The sequence below is a fragment of the Aspergillus mulundensis genome (assembly GCF_003369625.1).
Source record: "Aspergillus mulundensis strain DSM 5745 chromosome Unknown scaffold_7, whole genome shotgun sequence".
Taxonomy (NCBI): Eukaryota; Fungi; Ascomycota; class Eurotiomycetes; order Eurotiales; family Aspergillaceae; genus Aspergillus; species Aspergillus mulundensis.
In genome coordinates, this window is record NW_020797895.1 from 584688 (window position 1) to 610364 (window position 25677).

Genomic DNA, 25677 nt, shown 5'->3' on the forward strand with positions numbered 1-25677 from the left:
TATCTGATTTACTTCTAGCGTGCGCATATTTAGACGGGATCTGTGGAGTGGGTTACTTATTAAATAGTCAATCCATGGTTTATGACCAAGCAAGATCTTTCCGGTGTAGAATAGTAAATGCGTAAGCTTAGAAAGTGTGATATCTTTTCGTGTTAGGGTATGTAAGTACGAAAAGAAATATATGGCGACTGATATCAACAAATAGCTCGCAGAAGAGCTCGCAGAGCAAGCAACAACAAGAGTCATCACTGCATGATATATACCTGCCACCAAGCGCCAGCCAAAAATGTATACAGCTGTGCAACCCAGTGCTCATCACCTTCTTCCCTCGAAGCTTAAACAGGGTCTCCCCATCTCCCCATCCGCCTATTCACTCTAGACCAATCAAACGACTTCCCAATCCCTTATCCCATCCACCTCTCAGCGATATCAACAGACCTCAAACCCTCCCCCTCCACCTCTCCTCCCTCGTATAATACCTCACCACACTCTCCCAAGCCGGCGTATCCCCATCCCTCAACAACGCCGCAACATCCACATTCAAAGGCGAATCCGGTTGCGGATCCGTAAGCAGCTGGTGGATCGCCGTGAGCGTGCTCGACAACGTGTAAACGGGGCTCCAGTGCTCGCTCGTCAACAGCGTAAGGCAGATTTCGCCCGTCGTGAAGGAGATGTTCGGGTGGCTGATTTTCGTCACGAAGTGGATTGTCGGTGGGGATAGGGGGTATGTGGGTGGGATTGCGATGCTGAGGGACCAGAGGCCGTCTGTATGCGCGGAGGCTCCGGATGTTAGTGAGGCAGTGGAGGCTGGGTTGGATGGGCGGTTGTGTTTGGGGGTGTAGGCGGACCTTCGTACGGCGTGCCTTTTACGCCTTTTAGCACGGCTTCCCAGTGGAAGAGGTCGTCGTCGCTTGTTGGGCCGAGGTGGAGGAGGGCTTCGTTGGGGGAGGTGGTGTATTCTTTTAGTTCGCGGAGGAGGCGTTGCGTTGTTGATGAGGGGGGCATTGTGTGGTTGATCGGGTCGAGGTCGCGGTCGGCGGAACGGGAAGGGTGTAAAGAGGTTGATGGATGGGATCGATTTTGGGGAGAAGTGAGCGCGAGGTGAGTTAGTGGATGGGAGTTGAGTGCCTTGAGCTGCGGACTTGCGGACGAGATGAAGAGCGGTGCGGCAGATGGCTGATGGAACGCCTGGCCGAGGCTTGAATCGGGTGGGTCAGCCAGGTCCCGTCTCTCCAGAAAGCTCCCGCGGTCGGGCCCGAGCCATGTGTAAGGCCTGATTCTTCATTCGCCCCTGGAATTTTTCGTCGATCTTTAATATATCCATTCTTCTACTTCAGTTCATGTGCATCCAGTACATTTGCTTCGTTTATCCTACAGTCAATCGAAACTCAAGCGATGCGCACCTCTCGCACGGCTAAGGAGACGGCCAAAGTTCTACAGGCTTTGTCGCCCCCTGCCCGTCGTCAAACGCGCAGCACGTCTCATTCCGCCTTGCTCCAGGGTTTCGCGTATGATGGGAGTTTAAATGGAGCCAATGAGCTCCTCAAAAAAGATGATGACAGTTCTTCCCTTTCTTCGATTGACACCGTCGACATTGAAGATATTTTGGATGAACGGTCAGCAAAACGACGCAAGACAAAAGCAAGTGCTGCTGCCGAGGCAACCGCGAGTACCTCAGTGAGAGAATCCGAAAGGAAGGTCGAAAAGCTCATCAAGAAGGAGAGCGCTCTTCCTAAAGCTCGTCGGGTCCCTGCAAGAAAGATCAAAAGTGAAGATGGGACTGTCACCGTGGAAGCTCCGTCAAACTGGGACACCATCTACTCAATTGTGAAGAAGATGCGCGAAGCCAATCCGACGGCGCCTGTAGATACGATGGGCTGTGCAGAGCTCTACTGGCGGGCTTCTTCTCAACGGGATAAACGCTTCCAGACTCTGATTGCGTTGATGTTGTCCTCCCAGACCAAAGACACAGTCACCGCCGTGGCGATGCAGCGTTTGCATACTGAGCTGGGCGAAGCTGGTGCTCCCGCTATCAAGGTCGAAGCGGAATTCGGCGAATTAGCTGTCAAGCAAGAAGTAGGAGATGGTGAGCCAGCTATCAAGCAGGAAGTGGCAAATGGTGTACCACCAGCCCAGCCTCTTCACGATAGCACATTGAACTTGGAGAATATTCTTGCTGTCTCTCCAGAACGGCTCAACTCGATTATTGGCGCCGTCGGTTTCCACAATAACAAGACCAAGTATATCAAGAAAACCGCCGAGATTATCCGTGACCAGTACAACTCCGACATCCCTTCGACCCCCGCGGAGCTGATGAAGCTACCCGGTGTCGGTCCGAAAATGGCGTTTCTGTGTATGAGCGCTGCTTGGGGAAAACATGAGGGAATCGGTGTTGATGTGCACGTTCATCGAATAACTAATCTTTGGGGTTGGCATAAAACCAAAACACCGGAAGAGACTCGCATGGCGTTGGAATCGTGGCTACCCAAAGACAGATGGCACGAGATTAATAAACTGCTTGTAGGATTGGGTCAGACGGTCTGCTTACCAGTGGGCCGGAGATGTGGTGACTGTGACCTCGCAGGGACAAAGCTCTGCAAGAGTGAAATCAAAGGCATGGTCCCCAAAAACAGCAGTCGAGGCCTGCCTAAGAAGGAGGAAATTCACACTGAAACCTTCTCATTAACTGGAGAGCCGAAAATCAAAATCGAGGCGGAGTAGGTTCCTGCAGGTTCCAGACATGTGGATGAGCACATTTTGGAGTGGTCCATGGGATTGTTTTGATTTTCTTCAACCACATCCTCAAGCATTGACTGCGTCCTTTCTCACTCCACAATTCCATCCACACTTGTCTTCAGCCACCCTTTCTACTCAAAAGAGCTGTCTTAGCCAGTTTAGTCTTTTAGACATTCCTTGTGGTGCTTTCAAGCGATCTCTCTGGTTCAATTCTGCAGCCACCCTTAACTGCATTTCTCCTCCGTCAGCGCTTCCTTCCCGTCGTCTTCGGATCTAAACTCCACTGCCAACACGCGTACGTTCTTGAGCTTGCATCCTTCGCAACGCATTCTCTATTGAGAGAAATCAAGGCTAACTCATGCAGTCGCTTGTCTTTTTTAGGGCCTCATGGACTTCGAGTGGCTGGAGGATGAACACAATGTTCTTCATTTGATGGCCATAGACATCGATGATCCTCGACCGGATACGGACCATGTACAAAGAGAACCATCTGTAGAGCTCGGAGACCTAAGAGAGGCCTCCATGGAACTTGGAGACCCTATGCGAGTTTCACAGAGCGGCATTACATTCTTTGACTTGCCGGAGAACGTCAAGATCAAGATACTGGAGTATGCTTCGCTGCTAAGGCCCTGCCCCGTCGAATTTGGTACTGAAGGTTATCGGTTCAACTATCCCAATAGCATTCGGTCATGCACCAACACCAACGGCGTACGTATGTCTCGATCGACTTACACGGAAAAATGGCTGTCTCCTTATCATGAAATCTGCGGCCATCCTCCACTGCCTGTCGCGATATTCCGAGCTTCGCGAGCGGCCCGCGAGGAGATTGCAACTCTCTTCTTCGCACGAAACCTCTTTAGCATGACCCTCCTCGGTCGGCAAGATTTTAACGTCTTCAAGGCGGCCACGAGATGGGGTCTGAAGCACATCAGACATCTGCATCTGAACCTGGGTTATCCAGCAACCCGGAACCTCAAATTAACCGGCTCATATCATCGCACAATGCTAAAAATATGGACTGATTTCTGTGATAAACTGCCGGAAAAAATGCCCGCCCTCAGGTACTTTAGCTTGAAGTGCAAGGTCAAAGAACTAGACGTCGCCAGCCGGCTAATGTGCATACTGGACCCTGCCCCAGTCCTGTTACACTGCGCCTTTCATTTTGCTGATCACCAAGATGATGATATTCAGCGTGTATTGAAGCGGGCTGCTTGGAGATTGACCGGCAATCTCAGGGAGGGGCCTCCTTTTCCCTTTATGAAACTGCCAAAGGAAGTACAGCTCATCATTCTCGAACATCTCATAGTCGAGCGTACTGATCCGTACTTGCCCTCCACGGAGCGCGATCTAGCGATGGTGGGATTCTTGGATCGAAAGCTTCGGCCCACGTCAAACTCGCCTCTTGTTTGCTGTGGCACTTGCTCGCCTCTCGGTGCCAGGTGCTTCTGTGAGGCTCGTCAAACCGCATTTTCTACGAGCTGCACCTGCTTCTCCTCGCCGTTACCCTACTTCCTTGTCAGTCGCGCGTTCTATGAGGACTGTCGTCGTCTGTTCTTCTCGAAGAACCGGTTTACAGTTGTGGAAGACGAACCTGAATGTGTTATGCGTTTCTTCAGCTCAATACCTACTTCATCTTTCATGAACATTCGCCATCTATCCTTCAAGTTTCCTCTGGTCTATAGATTTCCACACAAATCCCATCGATACGAAGGAACTTCATTACTCTCTTGGTCCGTTTTGCGTCGCTTCATCCGCGAACATTTTGACCTTTCACGCCTGTCACTGAGTATTGTCGACCTTGGAACCAAGGGCGTCACTGCTGGTCGGAATACTTATATGCGTCGCATGCTGAAGGATTTTGCAGAGTTGAAGGGTTTGCGCGACTTTCGTGTGTATCTAGCTGACGACCCTTCGTTTGAGAAGGAGCTGGAGCGGGCTGTCGTCGGCAGAACAGGCGTTGGACGATATCGTCCATACCCCATGTCTGCTCGGATCACTCAGGAGAACTTTCCATGATTCAGAACATTTTCCTCTTTGCTGGCGAATCCCCTAGACTTCCAGTTTTCCCCTTCTATGTGTCGGCGTTTGTTTCATTGCTTACTCTTGATTTCCCTCGCATGATGCATTCCCCCTGATTTGTTGCCTGCATCAATCATCATATATCGTCAGTTTCATGACCATGTCACATCTCATGTCTTAACGTGCATACTTATACCCAATATCGGCTTCGAGCTTTCTTGTTTTAAAAATAAAGATGAACTCTGAGAGATATTTAATCCATCCCAGTGGAATGAAATGCCATTGTTTACCATTTTTAAGGTCATTGTACTCATCGTGATGAAACTATATATTTCCCACCAAGTTAGAGTAAAGGTACAACTCCAACATTCCTTACACTGACACAGCAGAGTAAGGCGCACCCTAATATCACTTGGTCATATGATAAGCAGTGATCACGGCGTGTGCGACCTGCGCTTGAAAACAGTTCATTAACAGTCAATGATGAAGAATCATGGTCGCATAATTCGGAGATATGTAGACATGACTAAGCAATATGTACGCACAAAATGAGGTCACAGTCAACTGTTTTCTCTCCCCGCACGAGCTCCAATCTCCCAAGTCTCCAATTGAGCTAGAAACTGACAAGCCTGACCCTCGCGCACTCATTATCAGGATCTAGAACCAGAAAAGCTCGTGCCTCCAAACCAAACGCCGCCCTTGTCCCCCACCCAGCCTTAATGGCTCCAACACCAATCTCTGTACCCATCTTCGCCGAAGCCCAACAACAGCTCCTCCTAAAAGAGCACGAAGCCGAAGTCTCCTCCTCCAAACTCGCAGACACAGCCTCCGCGTCGCCATCGACCCGCCGCACCCTTCAAGCCACCGGCCATGCGCTAACGGGGATAATCCTTTCGCAATGCCGCACCGGCATGGGAGGCCGTCTCGTCGGCGAATTCACGGCCGATGCGGCTATATCGGCTGGGGGTACAAAGGGCAAGGGGAAGGACGATGCTGATGCGAAGTCGAATCTTGCTGCGAATGGGAAGCTCAAGCTTGGTACGCATGGGATTCGAGTCGGGGATATTGTCAGAGTTAATGAGGCTGGGGGTACGGGGAAGAAGGTTGTGGCTTCTGGGAAGGATAAGAAGAAGGATGGGGACTCAGCGAAGGGACCGGAGGGTGTTGTAACGAGGGTTGGCGAGAGTAGCATCTGGGTTGCTTTTGGGCAGCGCGGGGGAGGTGGGCGTTCGAAGGAGGAAGACGAGGAGGTTATTGAGGAATTGTATGGGAAGAAACTTTGGTTGTATGTTCCCTATTTTGCAGGCCTTGGGATTTTATACTGCAGCTCCGTGCGGATATCTGTGCAATTGCTGACTGGAGGATTGCAGTATTAAGCTTGCAAACGATGTTACCTACAGACGGTACGTTCTCGGGAAGCCTATGAATTCGGATATGTGGGGAGCTGGAGCTGATCTAGATATCCTACAGGATGAAACAAACCATGGAGAAGATGGGAAAGATGACCGAGTCTGAACATACGCATTTCCTGCGAGTTGCCTTTGGGCATACAACCCCTATCCAGCCAGACTACGAGGCCTCCGGACCGATTGAGTTTATCGACCCGACATTGAATGTCTCTCAGAAAGAGGCAATCAAATTCGCCCTTGCTTCTCGAGATATTGCCCTCATCCACGGACCTCCGGGAACGGGGAAGACGCACACCCTGATTGAGCTGATTACTCAAATGGTCAAAAGGAACCTCCGAGTGCTTGTATGCGGGCCGTCGAATATCTCGGTGGACAATATTGTTGAAAGGCTGGCTCCGAACAAGGTCCCTGTTGTGCGAATTGGCCACCCGGCCCGCTTGCTGCCCTCAGTCCTTGACCACTCGCTGGAGGTGTTGACTCAAACATCTGATGCTGCTGCTATCGTGAGGGACGTGCGGAAGGAAATCGATGAAAAGCACGCTAGTATCCGGAAGACAAGGTTTGGCAGGGAAAAACGTGCGATTTATCAGGACATCAAGGAACTACGCAAAGAATTTCGAGAACGGGAGTCGAAGTGCGTGGAAAACCTAGTCCGTGAGAGCAGTGTTGTACTCGCCACTCTACACGGCGCGGGAGGCCACCAGCTGAAGAATCAGAAATTCGATGTAGTCATCATCGATGAAGCTAGCCAGGCATTGGAAGCTCAGTGCTGGATCTCATTGCTCTCTGCGCCAAAGGTCGTTCTTGCTGGTGATCATCTGCAGCTTCCGCCTACCGTCAAGTCCGCTCCGCAGAAAACAAAGGAAGCGGACGAGAACGGCGATAAGGATGCAGTCGGTGGCTTCTCTCTTGAGAAGACGCTGTTTGATCGGCTCTTATCAATGCATGGACCAGGGATCAAACGCATGCTGACTACGCAGTACCGGATGCATGAGAAGATTATGCGGTTTCCGTCAGATGAGTTGTACGAGTCCAAGCTCGTCGCTGCCGACAATGTCAAGTCCCGGCTATTGAAGGATCTACCCTACGAGGTCCAGGAAACTGATGATACCAAAGAGCCTGTGGTATTTTGGGATACGCAAGGAGGAGACTTCACAGAGAAGGTTGAAGATGAGGACGTTGCGAAAAAGGAAGGTCTCCTTAGTGAGAGTAAGAGTAATGAGATGGAAGCTCTGGTTGTCGCAAGGCATGTGGATAATTTGGTGCAAGCTGGTGTGCGGCCTGAAGACATAGCTGTCATCACTCCATACAATGGTCAGCTGGCTGCGTTGTCCCAGTTGCTACGGGAGAAATACCCCGATTTGGAACTGGGCAGTGTCGATGGATTCCAAGGCCGCGAGAAGGAGGCCGTTGTGGTCAGTCTCGTCCGCAGTAACAGCGAAAACGAAGTTGGCTTTTTGGGAGAGAAGCGGCGATTGAACGGTATGTCCTCCATGCATGACTCTTACTGTTCTAAGAAGCTCTGACGAGATTCAGTGGCTATGACTCGGCCCAAAAGACATCTCTGTGTCTGTGGAGACTCGGAGACCATAAGCAAGTGAGTTGCCCTTTGAGTTTGCTGCGATCAACAGCTGGCTTTCTGCATGAGATAGAGCACTGACCTTTTCCGTTTCCGTAACAGAGGAAGTGGATTTCTCAAACGATGGATGGCGTATCTAGAAGAGCATTCAGATTTGCGCTATCCCGACGCGGGAGAACTGCTGTGAAGTCCGTACAGTCCCTGACTCTCTAACTTTCGGTCCTTGCCCGACTCTCCACTTGCATGCATGAGGACCCGGAGGCTGGATATGGCAAGGTAGTACGCCCACCGACCTCTTTGTTTGAAGATTTGAGATCCTGGATGATCGCCCCGATGACCTTTATCCGGATACAGTTACGACTCTTGAGCCATGATCTTCAAAGGGACCGGACATGCTCGGGTGCCCTTGAAACGATTTGGCACACCGGGAAGCTGGCTCTTGACCGTGCTTTGTGCGAACTTGCCTGTCAAAACAACACTGAAAGCTGGGATCAGCTACGGCCCGATTTTGGGGCTGTTTCGAAGTGACACTCTATGGAGACACTCACGGACAACACCCTGAATTGTATAATGTACTGTATACTCCAGAGCTGCAGTCACGGACAACCCCCGGGATGCTGGGGTTAGATCGGTAGGGCAGATCCTCTAGCTGTTTCAGGTCTCCAAATTCCGGGTTCACGGACCTCGAAACCAAGAAACCAATATACGGAATACGGTAAGAGCCGACTGTGGCTTCAAGCGCCCCATCTGACTGGCTTTGTCTGACCGCTACACACCCTCATGCGGCGTGCGATGGTGGCGGAGAAGGAAGAGAAGATCGCGCTGATTCCTGAAACGCAGCCCAATCCGTGTTTCGATACGTGCTTGCTGACGAGAGCAGCCTTGGAACTCATGATGTCAAGAAGGGCAGCGACTCGGAGTAAGACAAGTCTTACTATCAGGCAGCAACTGTGGACTGACTGACCTCGTCATGGGTACGGAGTCTAGATGGTTGTCGTCGGAACCCAGAGCATAGATAGCAACGAGTCCGTTGACGAAACAGACTGTGGAGCGCGCGACATGCCGTCATCGACACTACTGCAATGGAGTCGTTCCAGAACACCGTGACAGCACGCTGGTGGAGCAGGCACGTGCATCCTCTTCGCTGGTGGGCTCAGCAGCTCAGGTACGCAGTACGCACTTGAGGTCTCGGGCTGAGCATCCATTGCAAAGCTGCCTCTTTTATTCGGTGTTTGGATTCCTTGTTGTGTCCAGGTGAACGAAAAGGACAATCCATAGCGTCTAAATATTGTGTCCTATGAGGCATTAAGGTTCCACAGGTATACGAGCAGTTGAACCACGGAAACACCCCTAGCCACTCCTGAGGTTAGTTTGACGATGCATGTGCAAATCATTGCAAGACCACAAAATACCCCTGTGTAAATCCGTGAATCAGATGATTTGCTTCTTCATATTGTTCATAATGTGTATAAAGCGCAGGACTGGCGGTCTGGCCACCGCTGTGTGTCTCCGTCGTCCGTACTGACTAACTTGGCTCAGGCACGGGAATCCTCAAACACGCGATCTGAAACAAGCACAGACACTCCGCCCTCCATCTTCTGCAATTTCCCCTCCATCCGCTCTCCTTTCTAGTTCTCGCGCTGTTCTCTCGTTTTTTGGTAGTCAATCTTCTCAGCTATCGTCTTCTGATCATTCCCAACAACTCTTTTGTCCAATTATTCCTTCGTCATCGCGTCCGAGCTGTGCCTGAGCTCTCCCCTCTATTGGCCCACCTCCACATATCTCAAACGCCCGCCTCTCCGGCTATGCACCACGACTCAGCATCCACCACTCTCTGCTTGACATGAGTTCTTCTGCGCCTCGCCCCGTCTGATAAGCTCCACCGGCCCCGTCTCTCTTTTCTTTTTGCACCCGGAGAGCCGGAGCTACCGCTTTGATCTTTACCGGGCGTAGCTGCATTATTCGCCCTCCTTGTCTTGGATCCTGGCCTGCCTTGCTTCAGCCTGTCGGACGAGCAAGCTCTGCAGCTCTGTGATTTTATTTAGGCCTATGATCGTCTTTTAGCTGCTGCTTCCACGTTCCTTCTACCGTCTTTCGTTAAACCTTGCTGGTCAGCCGCCACGCGCGCCACTACATATACTCGGCCTTCGAGTACCCCAGACAACTCATCAGCTGGATCTTCATCATATCTACCCTTGACGCCCGATTATGCCTGGAATTCCTTCTGCCAAGGTAACTATACCCCTCTCACAGCGCTCCGTTCGTTTGTCTGACCCTTGTTTGGTCCTACTTTTAGCCCACCAATCCGAGATATTCTTCGCTGTAACCACTTCAATCAGCCGAAAGTTTCATATACACCAACTCTCTTCGCCGACGCTCGCTTACACCTCGTTGATGCAATAGTAATTTCTTTGTTAATGCCCAAAAGATACCGCTGTCGGCCCTCGATTCTCCCAGAGACACGTTCTTTATCTCACTCGATACCCCTCGACCTGAGTGCGCGCATTTACTCCACTGAGACCACATCGATTTCACTGATCTATATATGCCTCTCGAAAGAAAAATGTCTAGACCCATCGGGCGGAGTAGTTCCGTCCGGAGCCCTGTCAGTCAGACAGACTATTCCGCTCCGGCTATCACAAACGATGCCGAATCATTCGACACCGCGCTGCCTCCGATGAGCTCCAAAGAGCTGGTGGTGTCAACACGCCGACAACAGGGTGGACTTCCAAGATTACCATACCCACAGAATCTCACGTCTATTCAAGGAGGGCTGGGTGGCCACCGCCGGACGGGAAGCACACTGAAGACCGTGATGAAGAAGATCTTCACCCGAAATCGGCGGAGTCGGACAGACGAGATGGATGACCCCGTTTCGGACTTCAGCTTTAATAATAGTTCATTCCCGACGACTCAACGACAGAAGTCTCCAAAATCTCCAAGCTCAGGGAGCTCACACCAAGGTGCCCAAGTTCAACAGCCTACCGCAACATTGACGACGCTGGACGTCGTGTTAAAACAGCTGGACACTGAACCCCGTCAGCGACGAGCAACTCTGCCCAGCCTAATATTCTCGGACGATGAATCTCGACAAGCGCTTGAAGCGGTTGTCCACCCGGGGAGAAGACCCAGCAACAGAAAGCTCAGTCCTCATGCGCATAGCGACCCGGATGAAGTCCGACGGCGTCGGATGCAAAACGTAAAGCGACGCTCTCGGAGTGCAGGCGCTCTTCGTGTCCTGGCAAAAGAACATCATCGTATGTCTCCGATACAGTGGAAGAGACGGCGGAGCGTCGAGTCAACTTTCCTTGAGTCAACCACGTGTGGTGTTGGCTCTGATAGTGATTCGTCGCGCCCACCTACTCCGTCCACCGTAGGCACCGCTTCTACATCTAAACCATCCGCGCAAATGTCGGCTTCTGAGGTGGAGGACGAAGTAGAGGACGAACCTGAAGACGAGCCCGTGCCTCCAATTTTATCTCCTAATGTCGGAGAACTCATCAGCTCTATGCAGAACGACGACAACGCTTCGCTGGACCAACGGATGACCACACTGGAGGTAAAACTCATCGACCTAGAGTTTGCGATTGCTCGGATGCAAAGCGGGCGTGCAGAGACACCAGCAGAGTCGCAGAACCAGAAAAGCTCGCAATCACCACGCCATAAACGTCAAAAGTCTTCTGCAAAATCCAAATCGTCCGGCCAATCTCCACCATCGAGTCGCGACGATTCTCCTGACACGGAAAATCTCCCGTCGGCAGAGCGGCCCCTCAGCACGAGTACCATCCGGCCAAGCCCAAGCGACATTCACCGTGCCCGGGCCTTGCAAGCACCGTCAATGGTCTCCTTGCACAGCAGTGACTCAGGCGCCATCTCCGTACAGCAGTACAGCGCGCTGGTCATGCTTCTCCGCCGCGAACAGACTGCGCGTCGAAACCTCGAGCAACAAGTCTCCGGTCTTCGGGAAGACATCGAGAGACTGACTCGAATGGCGCAAGACTCTATGGGTGTCGGGACAATGTACCCGATCCGCAGTGTCGAGTCCGAAGAGTACATGCGCGTACGTCCAGACGACTCGTCGCCGGTCAGCTCACCGCGCCGAATACCAGCCAATCTTCCCTCCCCGATCCACATCAAGAGCGATTCCGAGTCCATGTACTCGCGAGACACAGCTGATCCAAAACCTTTTCGTCCCTGGCAACCGGCTCGCCGGATACAAATCGCTAATATGATCTAATCGCCCGCTACTTTATCATTCTCCTTCATGACGAACGCACTCTTGGAGACAATCTAGACTTTTTCTTTCTTTCTTTCTTTCTTTCTTTTTTTTTTTTTTTTTTTTTTTTTTTTTTTCAATTTGGATGATGATTTGAGATACCACATATCCTTACATACCCATTTCTTCTTTCTGTTGTACATCCTTGTGAGCGTTTTGTTTGGTGGTCTACTAAGTTGATATCCGCATCTTCTGTTGATTCCCCAGCGTTCTTGTACATATAGCATTTCTACTTCGTTGGCATAGCCTGGTTGCTATTCTAGAATAGTCCCGATTTGATATCATATCATTGGTCAAATATGGAAAAAAATATAAGTTTAAATAAATACAAAACAGAGCAAGAAGTAGTAATGATACAGCTGAATCTAACATAAGAAGATTAATGTAAAGCATTCTCGCCTCAATGATGCTCCATAAATGCAATATACCCGGTATAGGCCCTGACTCGCTTACTCGAGCTTCTTCACATCCCCCCGCATCACCGCCAGCTCCTCCGGCCCGGGAGCAAACTGAACCTTCTTCCCATACAACCCCCTAGCCCTGCCCAACAGCATCCCAGCCGCATACCCAATATAAGCCCCGGTCAGAATCGTAATCGGATACGCCTGCCACGGGCGGTCCCTACAGCACAACCAAAACAAGTCAGTCCAGCGGCCCTCAAAGCAAGCACCAACAACAAGAAACAGAAAAAGAATGTTTTGTGAACCTACCAATCCAACGGAATCGGCACCGCGCCCAGCCAAGCACCAATACACGTCCCCAGCGCACCGCCCCAAACGGCATCGAGTGGCCGAGCCGCGCCCCAGACCTCCCTCCATACAGTTCCGTCTACACCGTGCGTATAGATAAGCGGGAAAGACGAAAGGAGCGCCATGTGCGCGGCGCACAGGAAGGTCAGGGCGTGGTGTGTTGTGAAGGGGGCGCCGAAGAGGATGAGGAGGATTGCGAGGACGGGTGTTGCGAGGAGGGCTGTGAGCGTTAGGGAGAGGAGGGCGGGCTACACGTCACATCACGAAGACACGTTAGCTATCTCGATCTGACTTTGTAGCAGAGGGAAAGAAAATGGTTGGGGACGTTAGCATACGGTTAATTTCCACGCAACCAGCACCAACCCCGTCGACCACGAAGCGCTACCAGTAGCCTTCCCGCGACGCCGGAGCGCGCTTATACTAGCGCTCTTCTTGATCGTTTTGTGCTCGCTTGCATCGGGGCCTGAACCCGAGGGATCCTTCTCGCTGCCTGCGGGGGGCAGGCACCCCATGACATAGACGGCCTGCAGGCCAACGAGGTAGGGTATATCGCCCAGCAGCTCGGCGATGGGGTTCTCGACGACGGAGGTGAAGCGGTAGACGACGAGGGAGAGGAGGAGGGCTGGATGGGCGAGGGCGTAGGCGCGGGCGAATTGCGTGGGGAGGATTGAGACGGGGGGTTGCGAGGGCTTTGGTTTCGGGGGTGCTGTGTTTGGAGCGGGGGTTGGGGGTGTGGTGGAGGCCATTGTGGGGGATTGGGCTTCGAGCGAGCTTTGAGGAGGGATTGATGGTGAGAGGGAGTGATTGAGGCGCCGGGCGCCGGTTCGATGAGGTTGTTGAGTCAACTTTTCGTGCTGCGGTGATTGTTTGCGGATGGAAGTGCCGGAGATGCGACGGGGGAGCTGCAAATAATTGTTGCTGTTTGATTGGTTTGTTCCGTGGGGATTCTGGTGCCTGAGGGCTGAGGTGTCACTGCCATCTTTCTTGCCGAGGTTGGGCTACGCCTTACAGCAGTTGTACTTGAAGAAAGTTGAGAATCATGATTTTAGCAGCAAGCTAGAGAACAGTTTTCGGAAGCAACAATACATCAATCGTGAGCCGTAACGAGCATCAGGGGTGGGGTATGAGAACAGTCAGCGAGAACATGAAGCCAAAGCTAAGCATACATCCCACGCCTCGTCCAACGAAATACAAAGGAAACCGGCTCCCGAAAACCAAATCCATAGATAACGGCAAAGAAGAAAGAGATCGCAAATCAAGCCATCTATCGTGAAGTACGAGTTTCTCAATCAATGTAGTCTATCCAAAATCCTCACGGTGAGGATAGGTCGAGCTCACATCTTTACTGCGTGGTAGGGGTCGCCTCGGGCGTCTCAGCCTCTTTTTTGACATCTGTTACAGGTGCCTGCGCCTCGGAGGCGGGAGGGGTCAGTTCTTCAGTGGCTGCCTTTTCAGCGGCCTTTTCTTCAGCTTTGTGCTCAACCACTCCATCTAACTGAGCAGCTGCTTGTTCGACAGGGTTAATCGGCGAGACAGGACTGTCGGGAGTGGGAGGCTCTTCAGGGATAGCCGGGGGTAGTCCGGAGCTGGGCAGAGGAGAGACTGGAGTGACCACCTGTGCTTCTCTCGGTTCCCGAGTGACGTCAATCGGAGCCGGCCGAGGACTGTGGTTGTCCCTGCCAGGAAGCGATAGGTTCTGGCTCGACGCAGCGTCGTCAGAGTAAACAGGGCTTCGTGTCCGATCCCTCTCAGATGACTCTCGAACACCGTCTCGAACCTGGGCAACCTTGGCCTTGAACTTCCCAAAGAGACTTCGCTTCTCAGGCTCTGCAGCAGGAATCTCCTTGGGAGCACCATTGTTGTGAACTTCCGCATCCAAGCTCAGCGGCTGATAAGAAGGATCGTTCGCAAACTGCTGAAGGTCGGACGGGGAGCTCTTGCTCGACTGATGCCAGCTACTGATCGAGCTCGTACTGCGGTCTGCTCCAGGGCTTGAAGCGGTAAGAGGGGGCGACCCCAAGCCAAGGCCAATCTGTTCATTGCTTCGCTTGGCCGTTCGGGGGAATCGCCAACTTCGGCGATGCTCTTTACGCGTCGCTTCATCGGTGTGGTCAACATCGGAATAATCCGTGAACGATGACCGCGAGTTCATAGATGGCGTCCGTGAGCCGTGGGGTCGTAGGGCATCCCCGATAGGGTGTCCACTTTCTGTCTGGCTTATCCTCTTCTCAGGTCTTCCCACCCGCTGAGAATCCCCATCCTCGACGCTTGCATTGTTGGATGGCTTTGGGGTTGCGCCTCCGTCGTCCTGCGAGGATTCCGATCGTGGCGGCACTTGAGATGCAAGCAGCGCCGATTCAGAGGTCGCGGCTTGAAGTGAGATGGCAGAGCTTTGCGCGCTTTCGTTTGCACTTCCCGGAATCCGCTTCTTCTTTAACCTATTTGGTTGCCGCGGGTCCTTCGGTTCCCCACTCGGCGGTGGAGACTTTGTGAAGAAACTTGAGAGCTTACGCTCCCTTGTCGGTGTAACAACAGCGGGAGCGAGTGACGCTGTAGGGGGCGGCAAGTTGACGTGCTGAGGCTTCTCATGCAATTTCTCAGCTTCAGATTTTGGCATTGGTCCATGGGTGGCTGAGTGTATGTATGCGATCCCAGGTGTTACCTGAACGGTAGTGGGCGGCGGTGGGGATTGCAAAGCCGTCCCGGTAGATGGGGGCGTGCGACTTGACGATCGAGATAGGTGTGCCGGCGTTCCGGGAGAGTTCGTGGACTCGGCGACGCGACTGTGGCGCATCGCAGGTGACATCTTGGACGGTAATGTGTTGCTCCTGTGCACTCCCACTGCACCCAAGGTGGTGGGAGTCGCGGGGTTGGAAACATTGTTGGATGTGCGTGAGTTCCTCGAAGATACGGAAACATTTCTCCGTAACGACTCGTACTTCTTGAAGCTGTCAGCTCCCGCGCTGGCACTAGATACGGAGCGTCGTATGTTCGATTGGGACGTCGGTGGGCGAGCATTGCCAGATTCGACTTCCTTGACAGTTTGTTCATCAGCGGCTGTGCCGTTCATACCCACAAGGAAATGGTCCTGGTTTTCGATGAGGAAAATCAGCACATCCTGGCTCAGTTTATATTCGTCCGGCGACATGTCGTGCTGCGGATGAGAGAGCAATCCGGGTTGGAAGATGGCGGACAGGTTGGCAGAGTTCATTCGATTCTGGTCGGATTTGGACGCAAAGACCGCCAGGAGATCGAGGATGTAAAGCAGTAGCTGCTTGTTGAGCGGGGGCAGCTCCCTGATGAGCTGCTGGTAAGCGGCGACAGCTTTAGAATGCTCTGCGGCCTCCGATTCTTGAGAAGGCCCTTTTTCCTGGGCCTGAGATTGGAATTTGCGCAGAGGTTCTCTGAATCGCTCGTAGAATTCCAAGGGAACAATGGGTTCCGGCAGCTGATTGAGGTATCGTCGGAGAACATTCGCAGCATCGTGCACGGTATACCCGGTCCAATCCAAGCCTTTGCCATAACGTTCTGGGGAGTCGAAGATCTCCTGTAGATCCTTGATGCGCTTCGCAGATCCGTTGAGACGAAAGATTCCCTCGACGTCGGTCGCTAACAAGACACACAGGTTAGCGCCGACCGTAAACAAAGAGATCACGAATCTGTACCTTTCTCTTTCAAGAACACTCCACATTTTGCGACCACAATGGGCACGTAGCCGTAGATGAAACTTTCCCCATTGTCGTTTGTGAGGGAGATGGCGACGTTCGCATACTTGATGCTGACCTTGAGAGGGACACCGAAAATACCCTGCTGTACTTTTTCTGGGCACAATTGTTAGCACGGTAGGATCGCTGAGAGAGCAAACTCAAGTGCAGTGAATTTTGTAGAAGACGGCGATCCAGGATGTAGGACGATAGAAAAGGCAATAGATTAACGACAACTGAGCTCCAACCGAAACTACCCAGCTCATCGCAGTGCCGGCACGCCCAAATCGTCGCATCTAAGAGGGATTTGATCGGACATTGCCTCCGCACGTACCTTTCGGTTCCTCCTTTCTAGTGTTCCTCTTGAACTGCCTCCACCAAGTTGTAAGGTCTCGTCTCGACGGAGGGGAGGCAGGTGACGCTTCGCGCTGGGACGCCGTTGGCGGAAGCGATTGAAACGGCTCAGCCGGTTTTCCAGTCACCATTTTGGATACAGCAGGACTGAGAATGTGCGGCGGAGTATGATCGAGGATTCAAGGTTATAGCGGATGGCTGACCGACAACTATTTCGTCACTGGCGTCGACGCGCAGAGAAACCTGGGGCTGGGATGACGATGATCCCAAAATAGCACAGGAGCCCGGGGTCGAGTAGCGCGCAGGCCGCGGCAGCCCAGCGTGGCAAAGGTAGGAGTAGCGTCGACGAAGCGGATACAGGACAGGTTCGGGGAATCACTCGTACGGTGCAGAGTTAACGCTCGGAAGGTAGAAGGAGAGGAGTCCAGGGAGAAGTCGAAATGGTGGCGGTCGATGAGAAGGGGGAAGGGAGGTGTAAGAAAGGGTGAAAGGTCGAAGCACGAGGCAGAGGCAGAAACAGAGGCAGCCAGTCAAACCGAGTGGTCAACCACAAGCTGACAGGGAACTTTAGCCCCCTCGAGTTTGTTTGGAACAAAGCAGGGTTCAGCGGAAGATGATCAGAGTCCAAGAGGAGTGTCCACAGCAGATGAAGAACTGAAGATGGGAAAGAATGACATTCAGAAGTGGATGGAGCGGTGGGTGGAGGACCAACGGACTGGCAGCACACACGACTGCATCCACACTCGCCGAGTCTTATTATTCCGAGATTATTATCGTTGCTACTTCATCTCGATTGCATGTTCGAGTTTTATTACGCCTACGTAGGCCCTTTGGAGTCCCTAGACCCTACTGAGCCGAAAATGGGCAAGGGACCTGCCCTAGTTCGAGTCTGCGGCCTGGCGGTCGTTCTGGAACGGGGATCCAGACACTGCAGTCTGAGACAGGTACCGTGATACGGTCATATCCAAGAGCAGAACCGTAAACTACTTGGTCTTGAAATGTGCCGCTGCCCGTTGCAGAGAATTGTTCGCCGGCTGGCTTGTCCGTAGCCCACGTAGAGTTAATCTATTTCTCGATATGGCGACTGGAGCGTGCGTGGTCTGGATGATCTTCATGGAGCATTTGCCTCCCAGGCTCCCGACTTTTGACTTCCGCGCAACGCCAGAGGCTCGCTGTGTCCATCGAAAAAATTGGCAGACAGCCAGGCTGGAGAATCATCCAGTCCAGGACCAGGGGCCGACACCGTTGAATTGGATGCAACCTTGACCTTTTAAACCGCACAGCACCTTACAGAGGACAGACTTAGACTGCAGTTACCGCGGCATCCACCGCTAGCGTGGTTGAAGGACTCCAGGAAATAATAATGGCAGAAACAAATGAACAGCAGCCCCTGCACGGTGCAGCTCGTATCATTTGATATTTGAAATTACCCCAGTGGGTGGCTGGCAAAGGATTCCCTCCCCTTGACTATAATTGGACTGGCGCTCCATCCCAAAACTTGGAGGTTCAAGGCCACCTCACTCTCAGTCTCAGCGAACTTCCCCAGTGCGGCGTGCGCATCATAGGCATCACAACCATGGATACGATGATGCGAATGGAGAAGGCCTAGGCTTTGCAATTGGGACCGACTGACTCAGGGATAGGGCCAGTTCTTTTTTTAAACCCTGAGTAATCAGCCCTGAAACCCTGCTCGCGTCTTCCCTTTTCGGCAATAGTGCGCCTGACCGGATTTAGGGGGCACGTGATATGGTCAGTGCTTAGTCATTATGGCTCTTAGTAAGCTGGCAGCACGTGACTGAAGAGCTTGCGGACTCTGAGCTCCGGAGCTTGGTCGGGATAGTGTCAGAACAATTATTGTCCGCAACTACTCCTCCACATTTGCATCCCCATCTTCTCTTTTCATACCCTATATCACAATGGACGGGTCAGTACTTGCTTAACCTCGCGCTTTCAACCACGCAACCACGCAACCAAATCAGCCCAGTTGCATCATCAGAATTCCGCTAACTTGCCCAGACTTACGGCCTCTGAGCAGCGCGAGCTGGCTAACCGCATGGAGCGGAAGCAGATGAAGGAATTCATGACCGTATGAATCTACCCTCTTTACTCTAGCATCATCGATGCAAGTCAACATTTTCCTGCCGCTCACTACTAACGCATTCCTATCTAGATGTACTCCAAGCTTGTCCAACGGTGCTTCGACGACTGCGTCAACGACTTCACCACCAAATCGCTCATCGCCCGCGAGGAAGGCTGTGTCATGCGCTGTGTGGACAAAATCATGAAGTCATCCGGGCGAATGAACGAGCGCTTCCAGGAACAGAACGCCGCCATGATGCAGAGCGGCCAGCTGCCCGGACGGTAAACGACTTCGTCCCCTTGGTTTTTAGTTGCTTTCCCTCGGCAGTTTCCGTGTATACTAGACTTCAATGATACTCTCGCCTTTGTTCGGCTGAAATGGTTTCGATCGGACGTCCTACCGGAGTACCTGGAGATGGGACGCCTACTAGCAGCTACGTGATCTATTGACCTCAATTCCAGGACGGACTTGTCGAGCCGAAAATCCTTCTTACGTTCGAACACGCGTGGATTCCATCGTTGCTTTCTGAGCGAGAACTGGACCTCCGACTGAGCAACAGCTGGTCTAAAGTTATGGCGACCATACCAGCAGTCATCTTTCCCGGCCTTTCTACAGGGGTGCTTTCTCCGGTCGTGGGTCATGCTCAAACGTTTCGAATTGGAGCGAGCCGATCGACCTACACCAGGCAGTTTACATGGGCTTTCAGTTATTGCAACTCGTTTTGCTTTTCGTGAGGCGACGGCGTTTTGAGCCCCATGGATGGCCCATATGCGAGCGTTTGCTTGATCATCTGATTCAAATTTGTTCACTATTCATTGAATATCTCGTCATTCCTAGCTCCAGAAATGCTTTCTTGAAGGCCGAAGTTCTTGTTGAGAACAAGAGAAGCTCAGTCTGCGAATCTCTCCTACGGACAGTCTTGCACTGCACATCATCATCGCAACGCAAGTTCATCGCCAGCGCGAGCACGTCAGTCAAATCGCGTCTCTGAAGGTACCTAACTGTAGAACATATCCCCCTCAGCATAACCCCAATCAGCTTCTATTTCACTCTCTTACCAACCCCCGGCCTATAATCCAGCACACGCCCCATCCCCTTCTCCCCCAGGCTAGCCAAACACTCATCGGCAAACCCCAGCGCAACATCCATGAACTCCTCAATCTCAAAGCCCTCCCCTAAACCTAACCCAAGCACCCCCATCTCCCCCAGCCCCCCAATCGCCGCCCTCGTCCAACTAACACAGTTCTCCTCCTGCCTGAACTCCTTCCTAGGCAACGGGATCGCACCGAGTCGTTCTCGAACCCTCTCCACCAGCTCCTCGAACCCGACCCCAGATCCAGATCGAGATCCAGATCCAGATCCAGAAGACAGCAGAGGTACCTTCCCCACTTCAACCCGCCCCAAAATCCTAAACTCGCCCACAGGGTCCGTCGACCTCCTCACCCGAAACCGCCAAGCATCGCTGCTCTCGCCCGTGACGGGGTCAACGTATATTGAGTCCGTGACGTCGAAATGCACGTGTGCGGACACATGCTCTCCCACCCCGCTTGGCTGTGAAGCGTGTTTTGGCGAGATAAGAACGCCCCAGTGGAACGCGGAATATTTTAGACGCGCGCGGTTCTCGCCTATGGAGTTCTTGCCGCGCGGGTGGAGGGTTATGCTGATGCGGGGCTTGTTTTTGGGGCGTGAGAGGGAGAGGCTTAAGGGCATGTTTGATTCGAGCTCTGGGGCCCGGTGCCAGGGTTAGGCAGGAATTGGATATGCAGGATGGGCAGCTGATGCCTGAATACCGGTGACCAGTGTTGTGGAGGGGTCGGAGGAAATGCGGGGTGAGGTTGTTGGACTTGGTTGTGGCTTGTGGCGCTGTTAACTGGCGTTGTTAACCTCCGAGGTGCATGATACAATGCAATGGTATGGATTCATTAAGGTAATTCAAGTGGTGATCTCTCAATTGCGTGATGCTAATGGCTAGGTGGTGTGCTGCTTGCTTGCCACATGCTATAAGACAATTACAGGAACCACCGAAACTCACTCGAAGCAGGTCCATCGCGCAATCTCTCAGTGGGAACATCGGTTGCGTTCACCGTAATCCCATCCCTGCGGTCTCTCCTCTTATTGTCAAAAACCATATACAGACCTAACAAGCCAGCAAGAACCGCACCAGTTGCCCCAAACGCACCCACTGTGATGAGTGCAGGCATGTATTTCGGCTTATCTTGCTCGCGGAACACGTTGCTCGCGACCAGGCCCATAAGGTTTGCAAGAGGGACACCGATGGACGTCAGCAGGACACGCCGGCCCTCGTGCGCGATGTTATTGTTGTACCAGGTACTGAGCAGGACTGATGGCGCGGAGGTACCCCACGTCATCATGAAGGTGGCAAAATACGCGAGCTGGATTTTGGCCTGAACATCCGAGATGGAGGCGTAGATCATGAAGCCCGTGAAGGTGAAGAGGAAGCCTAGCACGATGAAGGGAGAACGGAGCTTGACGGCGTCGGAGCTAAATGCAAGAATCAAAAGCATGACAGCGCCTGTCACGTTCGGAGCGACGGTGTAGAGGTTGGTCTTGACGGTTGAGTAGCCGAGTCGCTGGATGATTTGCGGCATGAAGAGGGATACGCCCTGCAGTGGGACTCCGAGACAGATCTCAATGGCGAGGAAGCCGTAGGTTGTTGGATGGCGGAAGATGGCAAGGGCTTCGCGGAAGTTGAACTTCTCATTGACGACTGCGCTAGAATCGACCTGGATACGGTGAAATGCGAGGGCTTTCTCGTCTGCGGAGAGGAACTTGGCCTCGGAGGCGCTGCGCGGGAGGTACCAGAAAGCGAATATGGAGAAAGCGACAGTGGCGCTACCTTCGATGATGAACAGATATCGCCATTGGGACATGGGCGTGTTCTCGATCTGGAAGACTCCAAACGCGATCAGCCCGGCGAAGGCGTTGGCGATGTTGGAGGCTGCGTAGAAGAGAGCTAGACGGCGCGCCAACTCGGCACGGCGGTAGAAGGTGGTCAGATAGTAAATGACCAGCGGAAAGAAGGCAGCCTCTGCCATGCCCAGGAACCAACGCAGCGCAAACATGCCGCCGAAGTTTTTCGCGGACGAGGCAATGAGCGTGAAGGAGCCGAAGCTGAACATCAGGATTGGCAGCACCCTTGCCGGGCTGAATCGCTTGCCTAGCATGGCAATAGGCGGCGCAAAGATGACATAGGGGACGAAGAAGATAGACAGTAGCAGGTTGTATTGTCCGGGTTTGAAATTGAGGTCTAATCTGTCAGCAGCGGCAGAGCAATAAATGTCTAAAGTACATACCATCGCTCATCCCATCTGTTTCAGCGTTACCAAGATTTCCCTTGTCCAAAGCATTGAAAAGGTCTATCCGCCAAGTCAGCGACTGGCCATTCTTCGTGGGTTGTACAAGATGCTCACACATAATCGCCAACACTGGCATCAACCGCAGATCAAACCGACGGCAAAGCGCCCGTTCAGCCTTATGATCAACAACACGGGCAACATTCTCAACAACCCCAGGAGCATAACCATTCTTGCTGCTGGGATCCTCATCCGGGAAGGAGTCTCGTCCGGCAGACACAGGCGCGTCGACCGCAGAAGAAGGCGACTTGGAGTCCATAGCTTGATATATGTCCCCTTTATCCGGAGCTATTGGTGTCGCTCAGACCGGACCTGAATGAAAGGAAATCGGCGAGTTTTGGCAACCAGGAAAGGGCCGATGCAAGGGATAGATAACTGTTCGTCATGGCGGAGGATATCTTGACAGAAGCAAGATAGCTTATCGTATCATCGACCATACCAAGACCTCTATCTCCGGTGTCATCAGTATCTAGCCCCCACCTCACCGTGGCAGAGTCAAGAGCGACAAGACTCGCCATGTTACATTGGCTGGTGCAGCTTATCAACGGCCGATGCGAGGGTGCCAATGCGGGGAAGTGCTGGATCCGGATTAGTTGCCATGGCACAGGCTGTTGGCGTCAGATAAAGATGTCAACGGTGGTACTAAGATCCGCGGAGATAAAGTAGTAGCTGAGGATCGTCAGGGTGCCCAGGTAGATAAATGTACTAGGTACCGCAGGTCGGTGGATTGTTGACAACACTGTAACGGAAGTGCCCTCGATCCGCTCCTGAGATGCCTACGGTTACCGGTACTGCACGTGACTCCAGGCATCTATACAGCCCTGATACCTTCGAACACGCAGGATCTCCTTCGATGTCATGGCCATAGGATGATGGTCAACCAATTGTATTCAGTGACGTGTTCAGGTAGTTATATGTATTCCCTTGCACGCTCTTATGGGCATCAAGGTAGTACATATGCTGCAGCGCCGGGCTTGACTATTTCACACGATGTTTGACTAAAGCTAACCTATTCTGATGGCCATATTCAGGGCCCAACGGTATGGAAATAGACCCCTTGAATGGGCTGTGGCTGCAGTATTAGTTTCACAGCGTACGACTGACGGGGAACGGAAAACCAACCAAACGATCATCTCCTGAAATCAAGGTGCGTCCCAAGCCCAAGGTTCATCTCTGTGCCTCAGATTCCAAAAAGTAACATAAGCTTTGGCCGAACAGGCCACGTCCAATCCATCCTCCTTTGACCGTGGCTAGCGTCATCCCAGAGAGCGGCAACCTCAATGCCTAATCGTTTGCTCGTCCTGGCGTGACCCATGCCGCACCGAAGGGGTAACAGGTTTTCGTTTCCGGCCAGGTTGCATAACAGAAAGTCTATGCCTCTGGGCGTACTTTCTTGGAAGGGGGTTTGCCCTCCCTAAACATATTCAACTCGAGCCCGGCTGGCTTTGGGTGAGATTGCAAAACTTGGCTCATCCGAGCCGACAGACGGCAACGATCATGAGGGGAGTGGGAATCGGTGATGCACGGGGACTGCATTTTTGTAGCACTGCATTCACTCAGGAGTTTCCATATCTGAATTCCGGGAAAGGGGCTCTGGGGCTTTGGTGTCAGAATATCAAGGTCTACCATCCGCTTTGTAAATGTCCCGAAAACTGAAGCTGTGCATATTTCTCTATTTCCTCCTTTAGAATGCTTTAGGCAGTCTAAAGCAGATCCAATGAGTTGCTTATGCAAGTCATCAATCAAGATCTGTAGGAAGCTGGTTCGTTTGTTATCCATCATGTCTATTAAATCGCGCAAATCGAGTTAGTGAACAAAGCGCGGACATGGATCATAATCAAAACAGCAACTCACCTATTATTGCCCCAGGAATGGGCAGTCCGTTAGCGGTGATCGTAGTGTTACAGGCGGTAATTATCACTCCCGATGATTCCCTGAAGCGAGCGTCTTTAGAGAAAACCCATGAGATCAGTAGCCAGTCCAATGCCTGGTGGACGTAACCGATACGACCCTGCTCGATAGCTGCAATCCACATGTCCGAGAATACTTCGACTGCATCACAACAGTCGTAATAATCAACAAGGACGGCAAATGCTGTTAACATTTCTCTTGATACCACGCGTGGGACCTGAGAGTTCCGGCAGTGAATGATAAGCATGAGCACTAAAAATGCGATGCCATTGGCTTTTTCATGTTTGATGACAAGTTCAATATGGCCGTTATTGCGGAGCTCGTTGCCCTCGCGGAACCCGCTCTTGAACATCCGTGAGAAGTACCGAGATGCTAGCCCCAAGTGCTTGGATGAAGCTCGCAGGCTTAGTGGCCGCTGTTCCGCCGTTTGTCCGGATGTTGTCTGCTTTGGAGATTTTGAGTTTCCCGCAAGGAGTTCCGGTGTTAGGTCCTTCAGGTCGCTGGGAAGGTCTTGCGGAACATCATGCACTACCAGGGTAACGTCGCCATCAGGATCCAGTTCATAGACTGGACTCCCGATGGACTTTCTTTGAGTACTTGCACTCCCAGCGGTCGGAGCAGCGGATCCTGCGTCACCCATCATGCAGTAGTTCCTAAAGTGAGCTGATCACGAAATGGAAAGATGAGTAGATGGGGAAGTAAATGAGAAAGTAAGAAGTTTAGGGAGTAAGTGCCTGTAGATGTAAATAGGTCAGCAATAGCTGAGGGATTGGAGGAGAAAGTAAGTAGCTGATGAAGTAAGTGAATTGGGATCATCCAGTATACTCCGGGTCCGTGTACCGGTAGGTACCAATCCCTTATGCTCTTCAAGAGCAGGGATGATGTCTAACTTATGTCTGACTGTCTGTGACCACCAAAATACCGGTGGACGGTCACAGCGAAACATAATTTTCAGACGGAGGAGCTCTTGGCATACCATAAATGGCTTAGTGACTCCCAAGCACGTGAGAATTAGTCCTAGAATGAAGGCCCTCTTCAGCCCACCCTCAGTCACGTGCCTACATTGGCTGTCCATTAGAAGAAAATATGGTACTGAAATAGTAAGTGTCAGTTACAGTCTGACAACATTTTAACATCCCTACTTCAGAGCAAAGGCTCATTAGCCCAGGGCCAGGCCAAAGTATGGCAAGGCTCACGCATCCTGGAGTCGCGACTTCATTAGAAGATGTAGGTGCTGGTGAGTGGCCACCATCTCCGTCTGCACCAGTTCTTCAACCATGGAGAAACACAGTTTCTCAGGTAATTGTCGAGGGAGGCTATCGCAGACTACCTAGACAGCTAAGCTACCCTAGGTAGACGCGGAGAATGACCTCGGGATGTGGACCCCATAGCGGTAGGTAACGCTGACTCAGAAATGACTAATCCGCCAAACGAAGTAAAAAACCACCAGACCTCAATCCAAAACTACTGGCCCACTGTTCTTTCT

The 25677-nt window shown here is 52.2% G+C and overlaps 10 protein-coding genes across 10 annotated transcripts; 4 read left to right on the plus strand and 6 right to left on the minus strand.

The window, feature by feature from the left end:
- Nucleotides 1-439: 439 nt before the first annotated feature.
- On the minus strand, nucleotides 440-1005 carry pex4 (putative ubiquitin conjugating enzyme (UbcJ); the record flags this gene model as incomplete). Its single annotated transcript, XM_026749101.1, has 2 exons — nucleotides 440-807; nucleotides 849-1005. 2 exons carry the CDS (start codon nucleotides 1003-1005, stop codon nucleotides 440-442), a joined length of 525 nt encoding a protein of 174 aa, XP_026602191.1.
- A 390-nt stretch (nucleotides 1006-1395) lies between these two features.
- DSM5745_07086 (endonuclease III domain-containing protein) lies at nucleotides 1396-2721 on the plus strand (the record flags this gene model as incomplete). Its single annotated transcript, XM_026749102.1, has 1 exon — nucleotides 1396-2721. One exon carries the CDS (start codon nucleotides 1396-1398, stop codon nucleotides 2719-2721), a length of 1326 nt encoding a protein of 441 aa, XP_026602192.1.
- A 402-nt stretch (nucleotides 2722-3123) lies between these two features.
- Nucleotides 3124-4752, plus strand: DSM5745_07087 (uncharacterized protein; the record flags this gene model as incomplete). The annotated part of the gene is made up of 1 exon (XM_026749103.1): nucleotides 3124-4752. One exon carries the CDS (start codon nucleotides 3124-3126, stop codon nucleotides 4750-4752), a length of 1629 nt encoding a protein of 542 aa, XP_026602193.1.
- Nucleotides 4753-5474: 722 nt separating this feature from the next.
- DSM5745_07088 (putative DNA helicase) lies at nucleotides 5475-7690 on the plus strand (the record flags this gene model as incomplete). Its single annotated transcript, XM_026749104.1, has 3 exons — nucleotides 5475-6040; nucleotides 6126-6158; nucleotides 6226-7690. 3 exons carry the CDS (start codon nucleotides 5475-5477, stop codon nucleotides 7688-7690), a joined length of 2064 nt encoding a protein of 687 aa, XP_026602194.1.
- Nucleotides 7691-10306: 2616 nt separating this feature from the next.
- Nucleotides 10307-11980, plus strand: DSM5745_07089 (uncharacterized protein; the record flags this gene model as incomplete). The annotated part of the gene is made up of 1 exon (XM_026749105.1): nucleotides 10307-11980. One exon carries the CDS (start codon nucleotides 10307-10309, stop codon nucleotides 11978-11980), a length of 1674 nt encoding a protein of 557 aa, XP_026602195.1.
- A 745-nt stretch (nucleotides 11981-12725) lies between these two features.
- DSM5745_07090 (PIG-F family protein) lies at nucleotides 12726-13514 on the minus strand (the record flags this gene model as incomplete). The annotated part of the gene is made up of 2 exons (XM_026749106.1): nucleotides 12726-13016; nucleotides 13104-13514. The coding sequence occupies 2 exons, from the start codon at nucleotides 13512-13514 to the stop codon at nucleotides 12726-12728; spliced, it is 702 nt and encodes a 233-aa protein (XP_026602196.1).
- Nucleotides 13515-14110: 596 nt separating this feature from the next.
- Nucleotides 14111-16957, minus strand: DSM5745_07091 (putative Rho GTPase activator (Sac7); the record flags this gene model as incomplete). Its single annotated transcript, XM_026749107.1, has 3 exons — nucleotides 14111-16377; nucleotides 16434-16589; nucleotides 16807-16957. The coding sequence occupies 3 exons, from the start codon at nucleotides 16955-16957 to the stop codon at nucleotides 14111-14113; spliced, it is 2574 nt and encodes an 857-aa protein (XP_026602197.1).
- A 2990-nt stretch (nucleotides 16958-19947) lies between these two features.
- On the minus strand, nucleotides 19948-20616 carry DSM5745_07092 (uncharacterized protein; the record flags this gene model as incomplete). Its single annotated transcript, XM_026749108.1, has 1 exon — nucleotides 19948-20616. One exon carries the CDS (start codon nucleotides 20614-20616, stop codon nucleotides 19948-19950), a length of 669 nt encoding a protein of 222 aa, XP_026602198.1.
- A 299-nt stretch (nucleotides 20617-20915) lies between these two features.
- On the minus strand, nucleotides 20916-22539 carry DSM5745_07093 (putative MFS transporter; the record flags this gene model as incomplete). Its single annotated transcript, XM_026749109.1, has 3 exons — nucleotides 20916-22174; nucleotides 22221-22283; nucleotides 22338-22539. 3 exons carry the CDS (start codon nucleotides 22537-22539, stop codon nucleotides 20916-20918), a joined length of 1524 nt encoding a protein of 507 aa, XP_026602199.1.
- Nucleotides 22540-23651: 1112 nt separating this feature from the next.
- On the minus strand, nucleotides 23652-24831 carry DSM5745_07094 (uncharacterized protein; the record flags this gene model as incomplete). The annotated part of the gene is made up of 2 exons (XM_026749110.1): nucleotides 23652-24064; nucleotides 24135-24831. 2 exons carry the CDS (start codon nucleotides 24829-24831, stop codon nucleotides 23652-23654), a joined length of 1110 nt encoding a protein of 369 aa, XP_026602200.1.
- Between the last annotated feature and the right edge of the window lie 846 nt (nucleotides 24832-25677).